The 27504-nt window shown below is 41.4% G+C and overlaps 1 protein-coding gene across 1 annotated transcript; it reads left to right on the top strand.

Annotated features, from left to right (window-relative positions):
- The first annotated feature begins 11564 nt into the window (after positions 1–11564).
- Positions 11565–27167, top strand: GZMK (granzyme K). The gene is given in 7 exon segments (XM_056112029.1): positions 11565–11626; positions 19502–19584; positions 19587–19654; positions 20435–20704; positions 22277–22307; positions 22501–22617; positions 27043–27167. Coding segments are annotated over 7 exon segments (756 nt in total).
- Positions 27168–27504: the final 337 nt, after the last annotated feature.

The raw sequence follows: 27504 nt of genomic DNA, 5'->3' as shown, positions 1-27504 counted from the left end.
CCGCCATGTTTTCAGAGTTCTCTTCATCAGCACTCTTTAAACTAGAATTTGGTGAAATGAATAGTAAGGTTGATATAGGACTGGGTAGTTCCAAAATGCTAGGTTAAGGGGGCAAGGAAAAGCTGGAGTTGATGTGAGTGCTTTGCTAACGTTACCCTCTTCATCAGACTAGAAAAAGACATGGTATATTCGTGACTAAGTTGCAAGAAAGTCAGTGGCCTGAAGTTCTGGTGAGAATAATAGAAGAATATTTCTGACTTCAGAAATTTAGGAAGCTGTGGAAGGAAATAAGATCCAAAATTTAAGATTTAACACAAATAGCACTATAACAACATTGATGCTAGAACCCATCAGTCTATATTTCAAACAACAATGAGAATTTAGTAGTTTATTGAATATCTCTTCTCTGACTGGAGACATTTTTATCAAGAGCTGCTATAATTGTTAAGCTATTATATAGCCTATCAAAACTAGACTTAAGCAAAACTGTGACATGTTTTTTCATTACTTATTACCATAAAATCATTTTCAATATAATCTATATGCCAGGTCCCTAGTGAGAAAATTTAACTACAGTATTATTTTATTCATATTATATTGGTTCTTCACTATCTAGTTCACGAATTATTCTTAATTCATTTGATTTGGTCTTATGTCTTTAGATGACATTTGACAAATATTTGATTTACATCTCTAAATATTGCCTTGGTATTTTTGTCTTATAAGTCTCAAAAGTTTTATATGAACTAATGTGCTTGTATTTCTCTCTACACCATCGCCTCTCAGAAATTATTTTTAGTTTATCATTTCATTCGTTCTTATAATAATTTCATTTTTCACTAAAATATTTGATCCACCTAGAATAATTTATTTGTGATCAGAGTAGGATAGAGATTCAGTCCTAGTAAACAGGAAGAGAAATAAGCAAATGTATAAATGTGTGTGTGAGTGAGTGTGTGTTTTGCTTGGTCAATCATTAAGCTTTGGAAAGCATATTTTTTCATACAACTGTGAGATTATTTCTACTTTAATTTATTCTAAATGAAATATTAAGGATTATTCAATCAGTTAATTTAGTGGGTTCCAGATTGGCCAGAGCATTTCTGTTTCTCTCTTTAATAAACTAATCACTCCTTTGAAATACCTACTATTTTGTTCTGCCACATTCTACAAACTACTGTAGATTACACAAAAGAATTACTTTCAATATGATGCAGTTATTGTTTTTGACATAATGTAAAAAGACTGACTTGAGACACATCACATTCACATATTATAAGAGTTTCTGTTATAAGTTTCCCATTTTCAATGAATTTATTTCCTCTTTCCTCTGTAAGATTATTTATTCTCTTCCTTTTTGTTAAGCTTCTGCCTTTCTTGTGGTTTTTATGTTCTTGCTCTAATATTGTTCCCTTCATTTTCGATACAGTTTTCTTCTTGAAACCTCAGCTCCTCCACGTCCTCTGTTCCTCTGTATAAGCTCATGTCCCCACAAGCCTGGAGTTTGGGAAAGTGGTCAGAGCCTCAAACTCTTCTTTGGCAAGCATCCCAATTGAAGGATTCTCAAATGTGTAAATCTTCTGAGAAAAATGCTGCAGACCATGTGAGCCTTAGGTCCAGAACATCACAAGGACCACCCTCAGCTGGTTTTTCCATTTCTCCCTTCCCATAACATTTTTAAACTATAGAAAATGAATTTCAAAGCCACCCCGAAGAAGAAAAATGGAAAAAGAACACACACCCAAAAAGTTGTTACAAAAGGGCAGCATGAGGACTGAAGAAAACTAGAGATAAGGACAGTGATGAGAAAGCCAGCTTTAGACATACTAGGAATTTCCATTTTCCAAACTCTTGATACATTTTCCCATGGTTACTACTATACCAAGAACCTGTGCTCAACAATTGCACCCTCATTCCATTGACGCTTCTTTGTAGGTGATATGGAGAGCAGTAAAGAAAGAGGAGGTGAAAGTACTAGTATGAAAAATAAATAAATAAATAAAATACTAGTATGTTCCTTAACTCAATAATGGTAAGTAGGGACCAGATAAATAATACAACAATACATAAATAATACTTGCCTTGCATGGGACTGACCTGTGTTTGTTTCCCCGCATCCCATATGGTCCCTGAGCACCAATAGGAGTAATTTCTGCGTGCAGAGACAAGAGTAATCCTTGAGCATCTCTAGTTGGCCCCAAAACAACAATAAAATGATGGGTAGAAAACACTATGTAAAATTTGTTCTAGTTTTGTTCTGATTTTAAAGTTGAGGGAGTCCAAACCCCAGTACCTCTGGAATGGTATAGTTCATCCTATACATCAGCGAGAGCAGCACTGCATCTTGAGGTCTCACATTGAGTTTCAGGCCCAGCTGGCCAAGAATTGCAGGGAGAGGCCCCAGATCTTCTGAGCACCACTTGAGAGAGCAAATAAATAAATAAAATTAAAAGGTGCAGTAAAGTAAGGCAGAGAAAGCAACTTTCAGGCCACACTCTCACCAATACCATCCAGAAAAGGCAACAGAGCATTTCTTTTGTTTTTTTAAAATTAATCGCCATGAGATACAATTACAGACTTACAAACTTTCATTATTACATTTCAGCCATACAATGATTGAGTACCCATTCCTCCATCAGTTCCCATTCTCCACCACCAATGTTCCCAGTATACCTCCCCCATCCCCCATCCCCAGCACCCCCCACCCCCCCGCGCCTCGGGCCACAGAGCATTCCTCTGAAGAACTTCTATTTGAGCATCTAAGAAAACATCATTTTTCCATTTGCCCTAATGTGCTAAATAAACATTACCAATTTCTATGCAGAGAAACTAAAGAGAAAGTTTGGTCTCCTTTGCAATTGTTCTCAAGTTCACGGAGTTCAGGGAATGCCATGGGAAGCATGGCTGTAATCTCAGATAGGGTTTAGTCTCTGGGGACTTTTGCATACTCATCATAAAAGCACCACAATAGCCCCCCTTGCCCCAATTTTCCAACCTCCCATAGTTTCACCACCACTGTTAGCAGATTCATTCATTGAATTAGCAGATATTACGGAACAGCAATCAAGGTCCAGAGGGTGGTGAGCCATAAAGGAAGATGCCAGGACAGCTCTACCACACCCTGATATCAGAGGCTCTAGGGTGGGGAAAGGTTGAATAGCTTTGGAAAAGTGTTGGGATTGAATTTTTTTCAGTGCTAAGGAGGCTGAAAGGGACCAGATAGGGAAGAGCTTGGGACAAATGGGTTTTGTAGTTGTGTGTACAGAGCAAGTCTTCTCAAACAACCTGTCCAGAAGATGACTGTGTTCTTAGGTTTTTATTTGCTCATTCGTTTAGTTTTCAGCCTATCCATTTCAGATTGATATTTTGAACAAGAGAAGTCTTATGAATACAAAGATTCCGTCAAAAAGAACAAAACAAAATGCCCTACTTTATGATCAGATCAAACAACATTAAATTACACTTATTTATGTAAAATATAATGAATTCATAGAGATCCATGATAGTGGCTTTAAGAATTTTTAATCTGTAATGGCCATGATCCAAGAGACACACAAGCAAAACTCAAATCCCAGCGGCTTTTGGCAGAAACGCATCCAGACTTCACATTAGGTTGCTGACACTGGGCCACCCCAGGTGAGAAACGGTGCCGAACCTCTGCCTGTTACCCCTGGCAGCTCTGTGACTGCCATCTTCCAGAGGACATTGAACAGTCAGGTATGGATTAGCAGTGACGAGACACACACGGCCTCACGGGATGGTGCCGGCCCATGATTTTCCCCACCCCAACGAGACCCCAAGTCGCCACCCACAAATGGTCCCTTCTGCTACTGATCAAGCTTCTTACTGGCCATGATCCCCGAGACACGTAAGCGAAACACAGAACCCAGTGGCTTTTGGCAGAAATCCCTCCAGATTTTATTATTAAAATTTCAGAATTCCAAAGTCATATGCTAGTCATAATAAGCAATAGTATAATGTTGAAATGAATTTTCAGCTCCTGGGAGAGAACAAGACAGAGTCTCCTACCCTATGCCTGACTATCTCCACCAGGGCCCAACAGCTGAAGACCACCGAGGCCCAGCCAAGGCCATGCTGGGACCACTCTCCACACACTTGGATGAGCCTCACGCATAAAAGAACTGACAGAGGAACCCAGGTGTGTGGGACCCGGGGCTGAGATCTCCAAGCCTGCACAGTTTGGGACTGGACCTGCCAGTAACTAGACAGTTACACCCACCAACTGCCATGTAACTCCAACAACGGCCAGGATCCAGAGATCATCACACTCAGCTCCCGGAAGCGCGTGGCCGCATTTGCGACCGCGCGACATCTTATCATCTCATTCCTAATTTGGTCAAACTGGCAGGCTACCAAATGTAACATGCCCACACGGCAGAGTCTGGCAAACTCCCCGTGGTATACCCAATATGCCAAATACCAGTAACAATGATGGGTCTCATTCTCCTAACCCTGAAAAAGCCTTGAATATGCCACTTTAAAAAAAAAAATCTCAGGGCTAGGACGAAGAAGACGTTACTGGCACCTGCTCAAGGCAATCGACGAACAACAGGGTGGTCGTGATCGTGATCGTGATAATGTTGAAAAGAAAAGAAATAGTCTAATGTTGACTTTTCGGCAGTTCTGAGTGTCAGGGGAAAATCCCAAATAATAATGGTTGGTCTGGTGTCAAAATATTTAATGTAACCAAAGTAGAGAGAGAGTAATGTGGAAATCATCTGCCACACAGGTGAGGGGAGGGGGTGAAAAGGGGGGAGGGTACTGGGGCTTTTGTTGGTGGAAAATGTGCACTGGTGAAGGGATGGGTGTTTCATCTTTGTATGACTGAGACTTAAACCTGAAAGCTTTGTAACTGTTCTCATGGTTATTCAAATAAATACATTTATAAAATTTAAAAAAAAGAATTTCTAAGCTGACTTTCCATTTTTATACTTGTTTAGTCCTGGGGTGGGGCTTATTAAGGTGGTGCAGCAGGTTACTAGGAGTTAAGGGAAGGCAATCCACCAGGGACACTTTACTTTGGATCTTACAGACAGGTACTCTGTGAGAGGTCCTGAAACCCAGGAAGGTCTATAGAGAGGGGGATGAAGAAAATTAGAGACCTCTTGCTCCAGACCAGCTTATGAGGGTGGAGGAAGAGCCCAATAAAGGGAAAACGTGAGTCTGGTCCCACAACAGCCACTGCCTGATGCTTGCTGAGACTAGCACAGCTGCTGCAGAGCCATCCAAAGCAAACACAGGTCTCCTTGAGGCAGACTCAACAGAACAAAAACCAACACCCAGAAATAAATGAGGTTGCAAGAGCTCATCATGTTACACAGCCCACTGTTCTCAATCAAATCTAGGGACATGAATATAATAACAAGCGATGCCATTAACCAGCACATCTGTCTAAAAGCCAAAACCCAATAACTTGTCACTTGATTCTTTGAATTTTTCCAAGTCAACTACAAGAAAGAGTTATGACTGTCTTCCTAGTTAAACTAAATCTTCCTAGTTAAACTAAATCTCACCCATGTCTAATTGCAATGATGATGGCTAAATCTCTTTTCCCTCTTCACAGTGAGCCTGCCTCTTGACTCCGAAGCCCCTGTGACTTCTCAAAGCACGGCAGGTTTGTGATCATACTGGTAGCGACACAGAGCCTGGTGTCAGCCCATCAGAGTTAAGAAGTGACTGGCCCCTGCTAGTTCAGTAATTTCCAGCAGATCTTGATCCACAAAACAAAACTAAGGACATCCATCTCTCAGGAAATACAGTTGCAAATGCTTAACAATTTTCCAGCATGTTACTTATACAAGTCCTGGCCACAGGATAAGGAAAATAAGCAACTAAGAGACATTTTTTTCTGAGAGACATTTTTAACTCTGTTATCACTCTGGATCCCTCAGAAATGAAGTTTGGTTTCTCACATGACTCATTTCTATCTCTGTTTGAAATAGTGGCCACTTTCTTCCATTCCTGACATAGCTGGCTTCATCATGTCCATTTCACAGCACCGAAAAGTGGTATACAAATGGTCTGCATCTAGAAACATCAACAGTGATAGAAAGATTACTTGAAAATCCTCAGGGACACAAGACAGACAGAAATCAACAAGTCATTTGATTAAATGTGTGGCTTGTCTTCATCTGTCTCCTCTTCGTCTCACCTTTGGGTCTTCTTGCAACGGAAAGTCACTTCTCCACTTTGGTTTTGTTAAATCTGCTTATTTAACATTCAGAAAATCTTTGTTCTTGCCACATCCCTACAAAATGAGAGCAGTCTACTCCTCAAATTCTACTCTGGAAGTACATATTAGCAAACAAGTTATTTCAGATCAAGAAAATGACGTAGTCCAGGTTTTATGCTCTGTAACCTTAGACTTCTCTGAACCCTTCTTCAGTTGTAACACAAACAGGCCTTTATTACAGACATAAAGCATAACTATAGATAAATGATCATATAAAGAAATATTGAGAAGCAATATATGGTCTCTAATGATTTTTTTTTTGCTTTTTGGGTCACACCCGGCAATGCATAGGGGTTACTCCTGGCTGATGCACTCAGGAATTACTCCTGGCAGTGCTCAGGGCACCATATGGGATGCTGGGAATCGAACTCTGGTCGGCCACATGCAAGGCAAGCAAACACCCTATCCACTGCGCTATCACTTCAGCCCCCCGGTCTCTAATTATATTAATGATATAACATTGCAATAGATAACATATGGGATATATTATTAAATATATAAATAGCACTGTCCTCTCTTTGTTTATTGATTTGCTCTAGCGGGCCCAGTAATGTCTCCATTGTGAGACTTGTTACTGTGTTTGGCATATCAAATGCGTCACAGGTAGCTTGCCAGGCTTTGCCGTGCAGGCAAGATACTCTCAGTATCTTAACAAATATTTTTATTATTATTCCTGCTGTCTTACAAGAAATGACAATATGGGAGGAGTTTCTTGCAACTTGCAAAGCATAATAGTTCTGAACATCAATTTTCTTGTATGTGAAAATGAAGATGGGGTGCTTTTATCTTCAGAATAAAGTGAAATAAGAGCTGTTAACTCAAAGTAAATTTGAGTGACTTCTGAAAAGTGTTTGGGGTCTTGGGATTTGATTTTTCTATTTGAACTCATAACATTTGCACTATTGACTGGTACCCAATGTAAATAAAATCACATTGAATCTTAACTCAAATACCTTTTGCAGTGAAGGAGAAAATAGTGGAGAAAGCCTGACAATGCATTAACATTTGTTCTTGTGGAGAATGATGAAATCCAGTCCTTGAATTTTTAAAAGATATTATTATTAAAGTACTAGATAAACATATGGTCATTTTCGATTAAAATGAACAAAATAGAGGCTCAGAATTTTAAATATGTTGCCAAAGTTCCCCTTTAATAACATTATGAAATCTCAAAAAAATGTAAGTAGAATTTAACCAAATTTGGTCAAATTTAGAGAAAATGGCGTAACTGGGAATTAATTTGCTACAAACCATATGGGTTTCTCTGGATGGCATTCAGACTTTATCTAAGCCATATTGTAATGTAAGCATAATATGTGCTAGGTCTCATGTCCCTCTACACAATAAATCTATGCCCAAATGAAAAGTAGAGAAAAAGTAAATATGATAGGCACCATTTTCTGCCAGGAATAATAGTAAATGTTGCTTTAGAGCAATGAACATCTTTGACCTCTCTTTGTGACTTCATTGTTTTTATGGTTTGGTTATTTTTTACTCTTTCACCATTTATAATTGTTTACTCTCAGTTTTGGAGATGATTATAACCACAAATGAGTTCTTTATCTATTGCACACATACCTTTCCTGTAAGAAGTCTGAAAAACTTACAGAAACTGCAAACTGATTCACACTCTTAAACTTAGGTGTGGAACATCTTATTTCTAGAACATGTGTGGTATTAAAACTAGCAAGTTCAAGATCAGTATTCAGAATCTTTCTCCTTCACCAATACTGTCAAAGTATATCATTTGGACTTTGCAAATCATTCATTGAAATGATAAAGTTTTCTTTTTCTCTACTTTTTCTGATAGCTTTGACTTATAAGACTTATAGTGTAAGTATCTCCTATATCAATACATGTCACTATTAAAGGTATTTCAAGTAATTGTATTGTTACAATCTAAATGACTTTTCATAACCATTCTGTCTCTGAACTATAATATATAACAAAATTATTCTTCAGTAAGTTTAAAACAACCAGTAGGTGATAGTAAGATTTTTTTTTGGTCTTTGAAAATGATATAGATGGTAACTAGTAAAGAATTACATGAGAACTGGCTCAGGTCATTTTTTTGTTTAAACCTTTTGTTTTTCTTTTGTGAGTTACAACATGGGAATTATTGGGGGAAGAGAAATGGCACCTCACTCCAGGTCATTTATGGCTTTCCTCCAGTCTGATTTTGATCTACTCAACTTCTGTGATAACTGAAAACAGTGGAGTTTATTTATCCTCCTCTACATCCATGTCTTTAGGGTTTTCCTTTTCAAGGACAACTTTTTCAGCCAAATTATTGGACAAAATCAAGTTCTCTTGTATTTAAAACTATGGAATGCTAAAACAGAAATCATCAAGGAGGTGAATGCAGGTTATACTGCACTTGTAGAAATCAAATTTTAAAAAGCTTGTCTATTTATAGGGCTGGAGCAATAGCACAGCGATAGGGCTTTTGCCTTGCGCACAGCCAACCCGCCCGAGCCGGGTTCGATTCCTCCACCCCTCTCAGAGAGCCTGGCAAGCTACTAAGAGTATCTCGCCCTCACAGCAAAGCCTGGCAAGCTACCCGTGTGTATTCAATATGCCAAACACAGTAACAACAAGTCTTATGACGGAGACATTACTGGGCCCACTCGAGCAAACTGATGAACAATGGGAGGACAGTGACCGTGTCTATTTATAAGTGGATAAGAGTTGGGGAAAGTGAGGATTAAATAGTTGCTATTTAAACATTTCAGCTTGCTTGTCCCTAGTATGTATAAAAAAGTTGTAGTTATCATTATATTTGCTATTAGTAATAGTATATGTATGAGAAAACTGTTTTGCTAGTAGATTTTTAGATTCCTCAGTATTCAGAATCTTCCTCCTTCAGATTTCAGAGGTCTGAGGTTCACAGTTTGTAAGTCACAGCTAAAACTTTCCTACGATAGAGGGGTGCAAAAGTTATAGATGATTTACAGACAGAGGCAGAATTTTTTAAATACTTGGATGGATTTTTTTTCCGAATATTTTTTTCTTTTATTGAATCACTGTGAGATAGACCCTTACAAAGCTGTTTGTGATTAGGTTTCAGTCAGTGTTTCAACACCCATCTCTCCACCACAATGAAAGTTTTTCTGAAGACAGAATGTAACCTCTTAAAATCTATTTCAATATATATTCTCCATCCACCCCCTTTCTTTGTGAAACAATATAGTTTTTTACTTAGAACTTATGAGTAGAGAGAAGGAGAGGAAATACATGTTCAAGAGAGAACATGAACTTCTCCAAAGTGGGGGAAGAAAGCAAGCCAGAACAGATATATTTAAGGGCAAACACAGGCTAAAAGAGCAACCCTCAACTTATATTTTCTTACCTCAGTCAAAAAAAAACAAACAAAAGCAAAAAGTAAGCAAAAATTTTTTGTATGACGCTACAACCCTCACATGGTACGTTAAGCTAACCTGTGTCATTGCTTTGTTAGTTCAGATGGTGGTGGTGGGGGGGGGTGTTGTTTTGTTTGTATGTGTCTTCCTTGTGTTTCTCGCCTGCATGAGCTGAGATAGAGCTTTGTGTCCTTACAAAAGAGCTATCAGTTTACAAAGTCAGTCTTGACTGTAATGTCAGGTGTATGGAAATGGATCAGCTCATTTGACTTGCTTCTCCAAGTTTGGAGGATTTCCTCTTATTGCCCCATTGTAATGAAAATATTTGAATAAAATTAACAATTCTAAACTCTCCAAGCAGTGAGAATTAATTTTATTTCTAAATAGAGAGTCACTGACTTGCTTACTGTTTACTGTTTACTGCGTATATTCAAATGAGCTTGACTTAATATAATGGATAATATATCCATTATATTGATATATAATATAATTATAATTTATAATTAATATAATATATTGTATTAATATATAATGTATTAATATATATCAATATTAATAATATAATATAATTTACTGAGCAAATAATGAATGGAAAAAAAGAAATAATCTAGCTTGATTTTTTGTTTTGCTAAATCAATAACAATGAAATCCTTCACAAGCAGTAAAAAGCTCTCCTCAAAGGTAAATGTTGTTGAGTTGAATTTTAGACTTTTATAGTGATTTGAGTCAATAGAAATGGATTTTTTTCTAATATAGGAGCACTGCTATTTATTCAGCCACTGATTAGCTGATTGAATTGGTCATGAACTCCACCTTTTTTTTCATTTTTTATAATTTTATTTATTGAATCACCATGAGAGCAGTTACAAAGCTTTCGGGTCTAAGTCTTGGTCATACAATGAAACACCCATACCTTCACCAGTGCCCATTCTACACCACCAAAAACCCCAGTATGCCCCCATCCCACACCCTCCCTCTACCTGTGGGGCAGATGATTTCCACATTACTCTCTCTCTACTTTGTTCACATTCAACATTTTAACACCAGACCCACCATTATTATTTGAGATTTTTCCCCCAACACTCAGATCTGCTGAAAAGGCAACAGTAGACAATTTGTTTTCTACTGCTGACCATGAATAACATATGATGTCGCGCGACTACAGTAGTGGCTGCGCAATTTTGAAATTCGGAAATTTTAACACTTAAATCTGGAGGGATTTCTGCCAAAATCTGCTGGGTTCTGAGATTTGTTCCTGAGTCTCTGGGATCATGGCCGTTAAGCAGCTTGATCAGGAGCCATAGAGGCCGTTCGTGGGTGGTGACTCGGGGTCTTGTTGGGACAGGGAGGAAAGGGCCTGCTCCACCCCTATCCCATGAGGCCCCATGTGTCTCATCACTGAGGGCCCAAACCTGATTGTCCAGTGGTCTCTGGAGGATGGTGGCCACCGAGCAGCCTAGGGGGAGCAGGCGAAGGGAGAACACCCTTTGCCCCCTGGAGTGGCCCAGCGACAGTAACCTACTGCGGGGTCCGGACGCATTTCTGCCAAAAGCCACTGGGTTCTGAGATTTGTTTCTGAGTCTCTTGGATCATGGCCGTTAAGCAGCTTGATCAGGAGCCAGAAAGACCGTTTGTGGGCAATGACTTGGGGTCTCATTGGGGTGGAGAGGAAAGGACTGGCTCCACCCCCATCCCTTGCGGCCCAACATGTCTCGTCACTGCAGGCCCAAACCTGAATGTCCATTGGCCTCTGGAGGATAGCGGCCACCGAGCCACCAAGGGGGAGCAGGTGGAGGGACAACACCCTTTCCCCCTGGGGTTGCCAAGCAACAGTAACCTACTGTGGGGTCCGGAAGCATTTTGGCCAATAGCCGCTGGGTTTCGAGATTTGTTTCTGAGTCTCTGGAATCATGGCCATTAAGCAGCTTGATCAAGAGCCAGAAAGGCCGTTCATGGGTGGCGAATTGGGATCTCACTGGGACGGGGAGAAAGGGGCCGATTCCACCCGGTTCCCGTGAGGCCCCATGTGTCTCGTCACTGCGGGCCCCAAACTGACTGTCCAGTGGCATCTGGCAGATGGCAGTCACTGAGCTTCCAAAGGGGAGCAGGTGGAGGGACAGCACCCTTTCCCCCTGGGGAGGCCCAGTGACAATAGCCAACTGCGAGGTCCAGACACATTTCTGCCAAAAGCCGCTGGGTTTCGGCATTTGTTTCTGAGTCTCTGGTTAAGCAGCTTGATTAGGATCCAGAAAGACCATTCGTGGGTGGCAACTCGAGGTCTCATTGGGGTGGGGAGGAAAGGGTCGGCTCCACCCCCATCCTGTGAGGCCCCTCGTGTCTGTCACTGCGGGCCCAAACCTGACTGTCCAGTGGCCTCTGGCAGATGGTGGCCATCAAGCCACCAAGGGGGAGCAGGCAGAGGGACAGCACCCTTTCCCCCTTCGGTGGCCCGGCAACAGTAACTTACTGCAGGGACCAGACGCATTTCTTCCTAAAGCCACTAGGTTTCGAGATTTGTTTCTTACTCTCTGGAATCATGGCCATTAAGCAGCTTGATCAGGAGCCAGAAAGGCCATTCATGGGCGGTGACTCAGAGTCTCATTGGGGTGGGGAGGAAAGGGCCAGCTCCACCCCCATCCTATGAGGCCCCACGTATCTCCTCACTGAGGGCCCAAACCTGACTGTCCAATGGTCTCTGGAGGATGGCGGCCACCGGACCACTAGGGGAACAGACCAAGGCACAAATTCTATTCCCACCTGGGGTGGCCCAGCACCAGTAACCTACTGCAGGGACCGGACGTATTTCTGCCAAAAGCTGCTGGGTTTCGAGATTTGTTTCTGAGTCTCTGGGATCATGGCCATTAAGCAATTCGATCAGGAACCAGAGAGGCCATGCCTCCAATCATATAGCTGAGCCAGAGGTGCTTTGTGGGTGTGTCTTCCACATACTTAACTTTTGGTCGTTTACTTTCTTGGTAAATTTTGCCCCAAGTTTTTGGAGTCTGGCCCAAGGCACAGCAGCAATTTTAGAGTATCTGGAAGTCTGAAGGCGCCATCAGGCTGCTGATACACTCACCTCACAGGTAGAGATTGACCTGCTGGTGTCACCATACCCCCTAGAAATGGATTTTTAAACTGTCTAATTGGAAAAAGATTATAAAAGGATTGGAGAGAGTTCTTGGAGCTAAAAAAAAAAAAAACTTTTGCTAAACATCACTTAAAATGGCTAGGACTTAGAGCACTCCAGAATATGTGGATCGATTTCCTCTACAGAACACTTGGTGTAAAAATGTAAGCAGATTAATGCTTGGAAAAAATATTAAACTTTACAAAATCCAAAATATTTGTGAAATAGTTCAATGATGGTTTTCCACACATGTTCTCTCAAGTGTCCTGTTGGAATTGCTTACTAGCCTCAGACCCCTCTTGTGCTCAAAGGTGCAGAAGGCCAAGTCTGGGGTGTTCCTCTCTCCCTCCCTTCTCAGTTCCCAACCACCAGTGCCTCATATCACATCTCAATCCCTTAGTTAGTTGCTGTGCCAATTACAAAAGCAATACTGCCAAGAGCTTCCTACATAATCTTTCAGTCTTGAAATTTTCCAGCAGCAAATTCACCACTGCTGGTCCACTGGCCTTCTTGAGTCTCCCAAACAGCCTCATCCTCTCCCCTGCTGAGTCAGTGATTAGATGAAACTCTGGTCCCACTCCCTCCCACACAGTCTCACTTCATCACAAATCAGTCAAGGTTTCCACAATAGAAAGATCAAAGATTCAGGTTCTTAATCCAAGCCAACTTAATATTTAATTCCCCCACCCTCACCGCACCCCTACTCTATTTGCATCCTAGAGCCTCCACAAAACACCCACAGAACTTTCTCAAGTTTGTTCATTTATTAAAGTCTCACTGTTCTTATCTGACAAAAAGTTATAACATCTGCCACATTTGGTGGTAAAATGTTTAAAAATGTTCAGCACAAAATCCAGCATACCACAATAAGTTAATAGATATTACTGGGTGTTGTTTGTTTTTCTCATGGCAGGATGATGGGAGGGATTGAGCTCAGGGTTACCCTAACTCTGGGCTCAGGAGTCAAACCCTGAATTTACTCCCATTTTCTTTTTCATTTTGGCTACATTAATTAAAAAGTGTATTATTCCTTGTTCTCTCCAACTCACATTGTTATATTATTATCTATAGCTTGTGTAGTAACTACAGAGGATTTATTATAATGATCCATTCATATTTCTGGGATTAGACTACAACAAATTGTAGTCTAATTTATGTAGTCTCAGCTACATAAATTCCTCTCTTCATTATTTCCCTCAAAAAATTGTTGCCCTGCCTTCACTGCAGAACTTGGAGAGGAAACTTTGTGCAGGATCAAGGCAGGTTTAGAGAGCTTGGACCAAAATTTATAGTGATGACATAAAAAAGCTGGAGTTGGAGTCACAAAAGCTTTTCTTTTTTTATGTAGGAGTACTGCTATTTATTCAGCCACTGAGTAGCTGATTGAATTTTGCATGAACTCCACCTTACTTTTTTTCATTTTTATAATTTTATTTAATGAATCACAGTGAGAGCAATTACAAAGCCTTCGAGTCCAAGTCTCGGTCATACAATGAAACACCTGTACCTTCACCAGTGCCCATTCTACAGCACCAAAACCCCCAGTATATCCCCATCCCACACCCTCCCCCTACCTGTGGAGCAGATGATTTCCACATTACTCTCTCTCTACTTTGATCACATTCAACATTTTGACACCAGACCCACCATTATTATTTGAGATTTTACCCCAACACTCAGATCTGCTGAAAAGGCAACAGTAGACAATTTGTTTTCTATTGCTGGTTATGAATAACATATGATGTCACGTGGCTGCAATAGTGGTCACGCGATTTTGAAATTCCGAAATTTTAACACTTAAATCTGGAGGGATTTCTATCAAAACCTGCTGGGTTCTGAGATTTGCTCCTGAGTCTCTGGGATCATGGTGATTAAGCAGCTTGATCAGGAGCCAGAAAGGCCATTCATGGGTGATGACTTGGGGTCTCGTTGGGGTGGGGAGGACAGGACCGGCTCCATCCCCATCCTGTGAGGCCCAACATGTCTCGTCACTGCGGGCCCAGACCTCACTGTCCAATGGCTTCTGGAGGATGACGGCCACCGAGCCACCAGGGGGAAACAGGCAGAGGGACAACACCCTTTCCCCCCTGGGATGGCCCAGTGACAGTAACCTACTGCATACTCCTGACACATTTCTGCCAAAAGCCGCAGGGTTTCAAGATTTGTTTCTGAGTCTCTGGGATCATGGCCGTTAAACAACTTGATCAGGAGCCAGAGAGGCTGGGCGACGACTTGGGGTCTCCTTGGGGTAGGGAGGACCGGACTGGCTCCACCCCCATCCTATGAGGCCCAACAAGTTTCATCACTGCAGGCCCAAGCCTGACTGTCCAGTGGCCTCTGGAGAATGGCGGCCACTGAGCCACCAAGGAGGAGCAGGTAGAGGGATAGCACCCTTTCCCCCCTGGGGTAGCCCGGTGACAGTAACCTACTGTGGGGTCCGGACACATTTCTGCCAAAAGCTACTGGGTTTTGAGATTTGTTTCTGAGTCTCTGGGATCATGGCCGTTAAGCAGCTTGATGAGGAGCTAGAGAGGCCATTCATGGGTGATGATTTGGGGTCTCACTGGGGTGGGGAGGACAGGACAGGCGCCACCCCCATCCCATGAGGCCCAAAATGTCTCGTCACTGCAGGCCCAACCTGACTGTCCTGTGGCCTCTGTAGGATGGCTGCCCAGGGGAACAGGCCAAGGCACTAAACCTATTTCTAACTGGGTTGGCCCAGCACCGGTAACCTACTGCAGGGACTGGACGCATTTCTGCCAAAAGCCACTGGATTTCGAGATTTGTTTCTGAGTATCTGGGATCATGGCCATTAAGCAGTTTGATCAGGAACCAGAGAGGCCATGCCTCCAATTATATAGCTGAGCCGAAGGTACTTTGTGGGTGTGTTTCCCACATACCTCACTTCTGGCCATTTACTTTCTTGGTAAACTTTGCCCCAAGTTTTTGGGGTCTGGCCAAAGGCACAGCAGCAATTTTGGAGTATCTGGAAGACTGAAGGCACCATCAGGCTGCTGATGCACTCACCTCACAGGTACAGATTGACTTGCTGGTGGCACCATACCCCCACAAAAGTTTTTCAAGTTTGAGTCCTTGTACCCCTCATTATGACCCACTTTATACCCTCAAAGGGCCCTTTCACTAGTAGAGGTATGGAGCCTGTCCACTAATATAGCACTAATAAAAGTTTATTGTTATGTCAATAGAGATAATACTTACATGTCTGTAGCTTCATCAGATGATGAAAAGCCTTACTTTAAATAAGTCTGTGGTTCTGCTCTCTATAATCCTATCCAGCTAAGGCCTGTGTGGGACAGAAGAATACAGAAAACTGTAGTTTTTAAACAAGATCTTCAAACAAAACCCTTCCCCTAAAGCAGGTTTCTCAAGCACTACCCATGGAGAGACATCCTACCTCACAAATGAAAAACATTGGTATTAATACTTTTACCTTGTATGAACTTAGACCTGAGGTCAATTAAGAAGGGCAGTTAGAGAAGTCAGGTAATTCCAGGTCACTCACAAGAAGAAAATTGACCTTTGTTGTGCATCTTCAGATGAAGGGTGTCCAGAAATGGAAAGTTCAGAAAGCATTCATGGTCGAATGGGGTTGTTTTTGATATTAACAGGTCCCAGTGGACACAAAAATAACCAAAATATTTCAAAGGCATTAACTAATCAAGGAAACTGGCAAAAGATGAAGGAAAACCCATTTTCTCAGCACCCTTTCCCTAGTCCGAATTCATCTTCCACACCCGCATTTATAGCTTACAGCCTTCCTGTGTTGGTTATTTACGTAAGGAGCCATCTTTTCTGTTAGAGCATTGGTCCTGGGAATTTTGTATTGTCTTTGCTCTCCAAATCATTGGATTTAATGAGTGTTGAATTTGAATCAGTCCTAGGAAATATAATCTTTGTCCTAGGAGACATTTCATCTCCCTCCTGATTTTGCAATAGACGAAATTTTCAACAAATAAAGTTGCATTTCACAAGCATAAACCAAAAAAAAAACTGTTTTAGTAAAAACCAAAAAATGGTAATCCCCAGCAGACACAGCCCTGCCATATGAAAACTTCAGCCCTCCCCATTAGTGACATGCCCAATCCCCAATCCTGAAACACTCCTTCAACCTTTTCCTGTAATTTTTATGACTTTTTAGATTTATGTTAACCTTTGCCAACCAGTATATTTAATGTGTATATTTTTACTGCTATCTACCTTGAACTCCTTTTTAAGTGGTAATTAAATATTTATATATGAACAAAAAAATGATTTCTTTTTATAAGTTTCCTTTTGGAAAGAAGGATTTGATGTGGCTTCCTTTAAGACATACATTAAAATGAAATCCTTTCAAAATATGTCAACTCTTCAAAATATGCCTATTTTTATAATCAGTTGAATAAAATAAAATTGTCATTTTATTTAAGATAGAGTAAATTTGGGGCTGTAGCAATAGCACAGTGGGTACGGCATTTGCCTTGCACGCGGCCGACCCTGGTTTGATTCCCAGCATCCCATGTGGTCCCCTGAGCACCACCAGGAGTAATTACTGAGTGCAGAACCAGAAGTAACCCCTGTGTATTGCCGGATGTGGCCCAAAAAGAAAAAAAAATAGAGTAAATTATATCACTGTAGCACTGTCCTCCCATTGTTCATCAATTTGCTCAAGCAGGTCCAGTAATGTCTCTATTGTGAGACTTTGTTCTTACTGTGTTTGGCATATCGAATACGTCACGGGTAGCTTGCCAGGCTTTGCTGTGAGGGCGAGATACTCTCGTTAGCTTGCTGGGCTCTCTGAGAGGGGCGGAGGAATTGAACTCAGGTCGGCCGGGCAAGCCGGGTGCAAGGCAAATGCCCTACCACTGTGTTATCTCTTCAGCCCAAATTATATCAATAATCACATTAATTAAACACGAATAGTACTGGGCTGGGATTGTGGTTTTCAGTAAACCGCTATTTTTCTCTTCCTTCCCACTGGTTTGTAGTCTCTATAACTCCAGTGTGGGATAGCATTGGTTTTGTCCTTTCTCCTCCATTGGCAAGGAGTTTAGGTTTACTGAGTAATACCCATCACAATGCTCCCAGAAGCCACTCCCATTTCTTTGGTATTCATCTTTAACTTTTCTATGCTCTGCTTTCTCTGTTAATCATTCATTTCCCCTAACCAAAACCTGATTTGTAAGGTCAGATCCTTCTAAGGACTCTGTATTTTGTATTTGTAAGAGATATACTGCTTTTCTTTTCCCTTGCATAGTTTACTTTAGAGCAATGTCTTTTTTTATAGACATAGGAAGACAGTTAATGATATGCTCATGGGAGTTAATTGACTCTGAATAATATTTACTCCTGGGCATCTGCCATATCTACTCAACTTAAGCCTCAGTTGTCCTTAGTTGCTAGAACATCAAAAGCTGTGTCCCTACGAAGAGACTGGATGTACTCAGGGCAGGTGCTAAGCTACACTGGCATCAAAATGGGACAGGCCATGTGCCATAAAACTTATAATAAGTTAAGAGCACAATCGTGGACAAATTCTGCCATGACCCAAAGATAAGTGGCTGGATAAGAATCCTGCTAAGGGATCTATAGTGAGATGTCCCCAGGAGAGCCACCCTATATGCTTAATAGATCTCTTACTGTATCCATACAAAATGACTACAAAGATTATTAAGAAGTAAATTTGAGGTGACTATTTAAATGGTTATGGACTAAGGACAGGAGAAATAAAGCCTTATATGAAATTCCACCCTTGAGTGGATCTCCTAGCAAAAGGAGATCTTTGTCTTCGAAGAGCTTCCCCTGAAAGAAGGGCTTTAAATACATTGATTGTGCTATCTCACCTGGATGTAGTTGCTACCCCCAACCCTTGGTGGTTGGGCTCGACTAAAGCTGAGACTAGGTGAAGAGACTAGTATGGGATAAAGTAGGAGGTGAGAATGAGGGGCAGCGTGAGACCGGAATGGAGTGTGCAGTGAGACTGGAATAGACACATGGGGAGAATGATCTTCCTGTTATTAGAAACTTGACACTGGAAACATGGAAAACTGCTGAAGATAGATGGTGGTGATGGATGCACATTACAAATGTTTTTAATACCATAGGACCCTACATTTTAAAATGGTTAAGTGGTAGACTCTGTTATGTATATTTACCTCAGTTTTTAAAAGGACATAAAAGGCACTGGTGAATAGAAATAATAAACTCGAGAAATATTTCTTCTACATCATTTTCTCAGTCAATTAGAATTTTACTTATAATAGGGTACTGAAATTCTTTTGCAATGCCAGGGAGTAAGAATGATGTGGGTTTGAGAGCAGGTAATTTGGTCTTTGATATCATTCATCCATGACCATCAAGACCTGTATCACTCCATCAAGTTCTAAATGTTTTACCTTGAAGAAGGTTTTGTTGGGTTGGGGTTGGGTTGTTGTTGTTGTTGTTGTTGTTGTTGTTGCTGTTGTTGCTGTTGTTTTGGTTGCTTGGGGGAGGCTGTTTTGGGGCCACACCTGGATGTGCTCAGGGCTTACTCCTATCTCAACACTCAGTGATCTCTCATAGCAGTGTTTGGGGAACCATATGTAGGTGCCAGGGATTAAACCCAGGTCAGACACATGCAAGGCAAGCATCCTACCTGCTATACTATCTCTCTGGCCCCAGGAGGTTTTTTATTCCTGTAGGTACAACCCTTTATATCATATCTGCTCACTTCTGGGGGGAATTTTAGAATCATTCTATTGCTTCTTTTCTCATTCCTATTTTTAGGTTTGCCAAAGGCCTTTCTTCCATGGTAGTTTTAGGAGTACACTCCCTCTCAAAGAATGAGCTCTCTAAGCAAACATTTGGTATTAAAAATTAATACCATTCACAATATTTATACCATACCCTAAATCAAATTATATTATATGGTTAAGGTAGGTAGCATTGCTTCCTTCATCCTTCAATTTCTCAACATTCATGTACAACCTACTTCACTTTTCAACCACCAACATAAAAGTATTTCATTAGCCTTCTCCCAGGAATGCTGTGACTGTGACCTAGTATATAATGACCCATCTTACTTCACTGAGGGACCTTAAAAGAAATACGGCTCTCCTATAGCACATCAGAACTGTGTTTGTACAAGGAAAAGGAAATATAATGTGCATATGTGTGGGAGGGGAATATCATCTCAACAGACACAAGGATCCACATGAAAGCCTGTTTCCCAAAGATTTTTTTAACATTAGCAAGTAAAAAACACAATAGCCATATTTATTCAACAGAGCCAAGAGAGTGACTTCAGGGACTCAAAAGTGAGTTACAACTTAGTCTAGACCATACTTGGTGTAGTCCAAACTAAGTCCAGTTCATACTCAAGGATCCTATCCAGCAGGAAACAACCCAGCCCTCAAAGTCATGACCTGTAAATGTTATTCCACATAAAGTCAGCCAATGCAGGCCAAAGAACAGTTTACTGAGACAGAGCGAAATTCCTGCTCCGGGTTAGCTCCCTGCTAATGCATCACTGAACTCTACAGGGATTGGAGAACATGGGCAGAAAGGGAACAACTACAAATGCAGCTGCAAACTACCACCAAAGTTGATTCAAAAGAAGCATGCATTCCTAGAATGGAGGGACCACACATACATTGCCCAGGCTCATGACAGAACAACACTGGGGACAAAGGATGATTTATTCTCTTTTCTATCTGTTAGCTTCACACAAATGCAATGCTCAACAAGCATTTCCAGCTGCTTCATCTAAGATTCCAAGATGATATTAGAGATGGAACAAAATGCCAGGTTACTGGCTGGGGAACCACTAGCCCCCAGATTCTAACCTCTTCTGATACTTTGCAAGAAGCGACTGTTATTGTCATAAATAGAAAGCTTTGCAACAGCCAAAGTTATTACAAATACAATCCTATCATAACTAAAGACATGGTATGTGCAGGAGACTCCAGAGGCCAGAAGATTTCCTGCCAGGTGAGGGTCTATCAAATAGGCTTCTCAGAGCGTTCTGTGACAACCTGCCCCTGGGCTCATTGCAGAGAGGACAGGCATGGGATTCCCATAACTTCCCCTAAAAATCTTTTCCATCCCTATACAGCATGGTCTGGTCTTTTTCATCTACCAAAATGTGAATGACTCACAACACTTCCCCCCCAGTGCACAATAAGCACTCATTAGTCATTTGTTAACCAGATAAAAGACTGTATCTGGCAGTGTTACTGGTGTCCTCTTAGGAATGTAGTCATCCTTAGAAATCTTACCAATTCTCAGATCACAGGTGGTTTTAGAAGATGATTAATAATTTAAAAAAATAGAAATGGTATATTACGTTAAGAAGTCTTGTGAGACTCAAGAGCAAAAATCTCAAATATGCAGGGGTGTCTTTCAAATAATATTGATTAAGAGGAACAACTATCATATTTTTTAAAATATTTTGTTTCCTGAAATAGTTTTTGATTAAGCCAGGAAATACGTTAATGTTATAGGCGACAGGTAGGTGCACAAATAAATTACTAATTTTGTCACTGGAATACGACTATCATTTTAGATTCACTGTCACTATCCTCCCGTTGTTCATTGATTTGCTCGAGCGGGCCCAGTAATGTCTCCATTAGAGACTTTGTTGTTACTGTGTTTGGCATATCGAATATGTCACGGGGAGCTTGCCAGGCTCTGCCGTGCGGGCGAGATACTCTCGCTAGCTTGCCGGGCTCTCCAAGAAGGGCGGAGGAATCAAACTCGGGCCGGCCAGTGCAAGGCAAACGCCCTACCACTGTGCTATCGCTCCAGATTATCTTAAGCATTATTGTGAGAGGCTAATGATGATTTCAAAGCTCAAATGTTTGCGTGGTGCACTATCCTCCCAAGCACCTGTTTTCACCAATGATCAGTGATCAGAGCACAAAAGACTGTGGTTTGTGCTGTCAGTAGCAGCAATAGCAGCAAAGGTTGCTCTTGGGATTTGCAAGCCAGCTCACTCTATCTGAAGTATCAGGACACCTTTTACCATCTTGCTTCCCCTGACAAATTTTCAGTGACCTGTTTTGTTATCAGAATCAGTTCCTTGAGGAAAATTTTGAGGGTAATGTACATGCTTAATGACTGGAGATGCAAAAAGGCAGATGAAAATGTACTAGAACTGATGCAGTCCCTGCCATTGTGTTGTTCATCTACCACTCTCAATAACAACTTGATTACAGGGTCATCAGCACCAAAGTGAAGCCCCCCACTTTAAGAGAGACATTCAGTAGATTATTTTAAACTTTATGTCCACAAATTTCTTAATGAATCAAATTCAAAGTGAATTGTTTGCCAAAGGATGTAAGTATATATAGTCCTAGAGAACAAGAGTAACACAGACAGAAAGAAATGAGACAGACAAATGGATAGATGGATAAAGGGAAAACAAACAAAAGTCCTAGACAGAGACAGGTACACAGACAATCTCCACCAAGTAAAGGGATGGCTAGGGAACCACTGAGGACACAGAGAAAAAGAAGCTGAGTAAATTCTCACCAAGTATCTGCCTCTTTTCTTCTTCCCCACGGTGACACTGGTGGACCTTTGGTCTTCAAAGGTGCCTTCTTTTTTTAATTTTTTTTCTTTTTGGGTCACACCCATCGATGCTCAGGGGTTACTCCAGGATCTGCACTCAGGAATTACTCCTGGTGGTGCTTGGGGGACCATGTGGGATGTTGGGGATTCAACCTGTGTCAGCCATATGCAGGGCAAACGCCCTATCCTCTGTACTACTGCTCCAGCCCCCAAAGGTGCCTTCTATGCCTTAGTGTCTACAGGTTATATTTTATGTGGTATAGCCAAGAAACCAGGAGTCTATACCCTATTTACCAAGAAGTACCAGGCTTGGATCAAAAGAAATCTTCCTCGTTCTTTTTTTTTCAATTTTTTTATTAGTGAATCACCATAAGGTACAGTTAAAAACTTATGAACTTTCATATTTCAGTCATACAATAATCATTTACCCATCCCTCCACCAGTGCCTATTCTCCTCAATCAAAGTTCCCAATATCCTTCCCACCACCCCCGCCCCAGCACCCCACACCACCCTGCCTCTGTTGCAGGGCATTCCCTTTTGTTTTCTCTCATTTTGGGTGTTATAGTTTGCAATAGAGGTATTGAGTGGCCATCGTGTTTGGTCTATAGTCTACTTTCAGCACGTATCTTTCAACCCGAATGGGTCCTCCCAACATCCTTTACTTGATGTTCCCTTCTCTATCAGAGCTGCCTTTTCCCCCAGGATATGAGGCCAGTTTCCAAGCTGTGGAGCAGACCTCCTGGTCCTTCCTTGTTCTTAAGGTTGTTACCCTTCATTTTCACTGAGCTAAATGCATACCCCTCTAAGACTACAAGTTGTTTTCTCATATCCACCTATTGCTCATTTTCAGTTTCTGTTATTTTGTTTTTATAATATACTCGACAGACCTTCATCTTGAGATGTAGTTGGAAAGGAAAGAAAAGGTTAGACTCATTTCTATCAGCTTAAGACTGATTTTGCCAAGAATCCAAGTTCTTTTTTTTCACTTACATTACTGATATCTTTCTATCATAGTGATTTTATTCTGAATAAAATTTGTTTCTCTCTTATGGATATAAAGTACAGCAAATGATGTTTTCCTTTATTCCTTTACACTCCAAAATATAGAAAAGGGCTAAACAAGTCAGCAATGTAATACCTGTAATCTAAACCTTCATCTAGATTTATGTTGTAATTTCTACTGAACTATCAGAAACTTTCTTTTAAGTTTTTTGCAGGGGTGGTATTGTTTTGGGGGATCGTTGTGTTTTATTGATTTATAGCTTGGGAGTCATAGTTGGCAGTATTCAGGGCTTACTCCTGGGAAACTGGATGAAAGAATTCAGTTACTTGTGTTAAATAGAAAAAAATGAAAGGCACAAACCATCATCACTCTTAATAGCATCTTGCAAAAATGCATTAATTGTCCTGGGGCTGTTTTGTCTAAGTTCTTCACTGTGAGCTGATAACTGTACGCATACTTGAGGGTTTCAATAGTCTCTAACTGTGCAGTCCCGTGAGAAGGGGAATAACAAGTTTTAAGTTGGGTGCATGGTGGTGGAGATGGCAGATGCACTAGGAATTCTTCTTCAAGAGTTAGAAACCAAAGGGTTAATCTCAGTTTCTGAATTAAATTGGGTTTTAGAGCATAAGAAATGCTCTAACCCAACTAACCACAAGTGTGTGGGGTCAGAGGGTAGGTAAGATAGAAAAGAGACTGAAATGGCAATATTAGCTGAGAATGATCTCGCTGGACAATCTCTGAGTGTTAAAAGTAGGTTAAGTGATATTCTTGATAATCTTGCTGTATCAATATTGCAAAACACAATGCCCAAAAGGAGAGAGAGAGAGACAGAAAGAGAGACAGAGAGAGGCAGAGAAAGAGAGAGGGGGGAAGCACTTGCCATAGATGCAGAGAGGTGTTGCGAGGGTGGAGGGGTGATGGGAGGGAACCTGGAGACACTGGTGCTGGGAAATGTACACTGGTGGAGGGATGGGTGTTAGAATATTGCATGACTGAAATCTAATCATGAACAGCTTTGTAAGCATCTGTCTCACCGTGATTCAATACAAAAGTGGAAAGAAAGAAAGAAAGAAAGAAAGAAAGAAAGAAAGAAAGAGAGAGAGAGAGAGAGAGAGAAAGAAAGAAAGAAAGAAAGAAAGAAAGAAAGAAAGAAAGAAAGAAAGAAAGAAAGAAAGAAATGCTCTAATCCAGGTGGTACCACTGACTGTCTTACATTCATTTAGAAATGGATGGTTTTCTTTGCTTGTAAAGCAACCCTATTTAACTGTGAATACTTAGACAAATTGATGTACCAGTTCAAGAGGTTACCTAAGGGGCTGAAGATTCTGTGATCAGAGGCCTATGCAAAGCACACACTGGAACACTGAAACTGAGAGCAAACTCTGGCACCACCACCTCCCCCAGCCTCAATACCACCAAGTTGGCCCTGGTGGTCCTCCACTACTTGAGCTCTTCTTGGAATTCCCACCAAAAAAAGCAATATAATTAAAATTATCAAACCAATGTTTATAAAAGAAGCTTTTTAAATATCTCATTTTTATCCTTTTGACCCATTAAAATTATACTGAACCAAATAATGATGCTAGAACTTTGGTTATGACTATAATAAGACTGTGTGCATGCATAGAAGTATGAATCACTGCTCCAAAAATTTAAATAGCGTTGAAAATGAACGGTAAGTAAATAAAATTTTAATACCAAAATATAACAGTCCAACAGAAAAAAATGCATATATTAATGAGGAACCAGAAACCCCAGATTGAATTTCACAAGAAAAGAAAGGACTCCAATTATAGAAACTTGGACCCACCATTTCATAAATAATTCTGTATGAGGCCAGAGAGACAGTACAGCAGGTAAGGTTCTCGCCTTCCACACAGCAACCTAGGTTAACTACCCAGCACTACAGATGGTTCTCTAGAGCTCTGCCAGAAGTGAACCCTGAGCACAAAGCCAAGAGTAATCTGAGAGCACATTCTGATGTAGACCCCTCAAAATAAAATAAAATGAAATAAAATAATAATGGTTACTATTTTTTTCTTCTTATATTTATTTATTGAATCACTGTGGGGAAAGTTACAAAGCTTTCAGGTTTAAGTCTCAGTCATACAATGATCAAACACCTTACCCTTCATAGAAGGGTTTGGAAATAATCTTAACTTTCCCTTCACCAGTGCTCATTTTTCACCACCAAGAACCCCAATATACCCCCTCCCACCCCTCCCAATGCCTGTGAGGCAGATGATTTCTACTTAACTCTTCTATACATTGATTGCATTCATTATTTCGACAAAAGATGCACCATTATTGTTTAGAATTTCCCCCCCAACAATCAGAATTGCTGAAAAGGCATTGTGAAATACTTTGTTTTCTATAGCTAGTATGAGAATCATATAATGTCATATAATGATTTTGGATTTCTGCAAAGAGCCAGATAATTATGAGATTGGTTTCTGTGCATCTGGTGTTATGACTGTGCTAGAGAGCCACTCGTGGAGGGCAGCTCGTGACCTCGGTAGGGCGTGAAGGATGAGCCGGTATCGCCCCCCCCCCCCTTCCCATGAGACTGCAGTTTCCCTGTCACCGCCAGCTCATACCTGGCTTTCCTATAAGAGGCGGTGACCACCTTGCTGCCGGGGGGCTGGGGGAAGGCAGAAGAAAGCGACACCCCTTCCCTCCCAGGGAGGCATGGCACTGTAGTTTAACCCATGGTCCATTCACTTTTCTTCCACAAGCTGCCGGGCTCTGGATTAAGTTCTTTTGCCTCTGGATCCATGGCCATGTAGGAGAGCTGCTCATGGGGGCAACTCATGACCTCGGTAGGGCATGAAGGATGAACCGGTATCGTCCCCCTTCCCATGAGACTGCAGTTGCCCCGTCACCACCAGCTCATACCTGGCTTTCCAATAAGCTCTGAGGCAGTGGCCACCTTGTATGCAGTCCAGATGCATTTCTGCCCAAAAGCCACTGGGTTTTAAGATTTGTTTCTGAGTCTCTGGAATCATGGCCATTAATCTGCTTGATCAGGAGCCAGAGAGGCCATTTATAGGCGGTGACTTGGGATCTCGTTGGGATGGGGAGGAAAGGGCTGGTTCCACTCCCATCTGGTGAGGCCCCACGTGTCTCGTCACTGCAGGTCCAAACCTGACTGTCCTGTGGCCTCTGGAGGATGGTGGTCACCAGGCCGCCCAGGGGAACAGACCAAGGTACGAAACCTATTCCCACCTTGAGTGGCCCAGCACCAGTAACCTACTGCAAGAACAGGACACATTTCTGCCAAAAGCCTTTGGGTTCCGAGATTCATTTCTGAGTCTCTGGGATCATGGTTAAGCAACTCGATCAGGAACCAGAGAGGCCTTGCCTCCAATTATATAGCTGAGCCCGAGGTGGTTTGTGGGTGTGTCTCCCACATACCTAGCTTTTGGCAGTTTACTTTCTTGGTAAACTTTTCCCCAAGCTTTTGGGGTCTGGCCAAAGGCAAAGCAGAAATTTTGGGGTACTGAAAGTCTGATGGTGCCATCAGGCTGCTATGCATTCACCTCACAGGTACAGATTGGCCTGCTGGCAGCACCATACCCCCTAGTTATTATTATTGTTGTTGTTATGTATTCATTTCATTCATCTAAATTTAAGTACCATGGAACATACTGTTATGTTTGTTTAAACTAATGAACAGACTGCTAAGATTGCCCCTAATTGTATGTGATTAGTGAAGTTGTCAAAAGTTGTCACTAAACCCCGTTTTGATTTTAGACGCCATGCTGTTCACATCCACAAGTGAAATAAGATCAGATTGCGAGAGAGAAAGTCTCTGTGACAGCGAGGCAGTTTGGAAGACTCTGAAATCGGAAGTTCAGTTGACTTTGACAAACAGCTGATGATGATCCACACAGTCCATGCCTTCTCTTTCCTAGAAAGTTGCATTTTGTTAAATATACTAGTACCCTCCCAGTAGAGCAAAGCCTAAATATCTATATCTATATATATCTCTCTATATATATAAAAGGTAAAAGGTAAAGGCCCTCCCGTTGATCGTCGATTTGCTCGAGCGGGCCCAGTAACGTCTCCATTGGAGACTTTGTTGTTACTGTGTCTGGCATATCGAATACTCTCGGTAGCTTGCCAGGCTCTCCGAGAGGGGCGGAGGAATCGAACTCGGGTCGGCCATGTTGGCCGCTTGTAAGGTGAACGCCCTACCCGCTGTGCTATCGCTCC

The sequence above is a fragment of the Sorex fumeus genome, unplaced genomic scaffold (genome assembly GCF_029834395.1).
Source record: "Sorex fumeus unplaced genomic scaffold, SorFum_2.1 ptg000015l, whole genome shotgun sequence".
Taxonomy (NCBI): domain Eukaryota; kingdom Metazoa; phylum Chordata; class Mammalia; order Eulipotyphla; family Soricidae; genus Sorex; species Sorex fumeus.
Note: the sequence above shows the minus strand (reverse complement) of the source record. Positions and strands in the feature narration are given on the sequence as shown.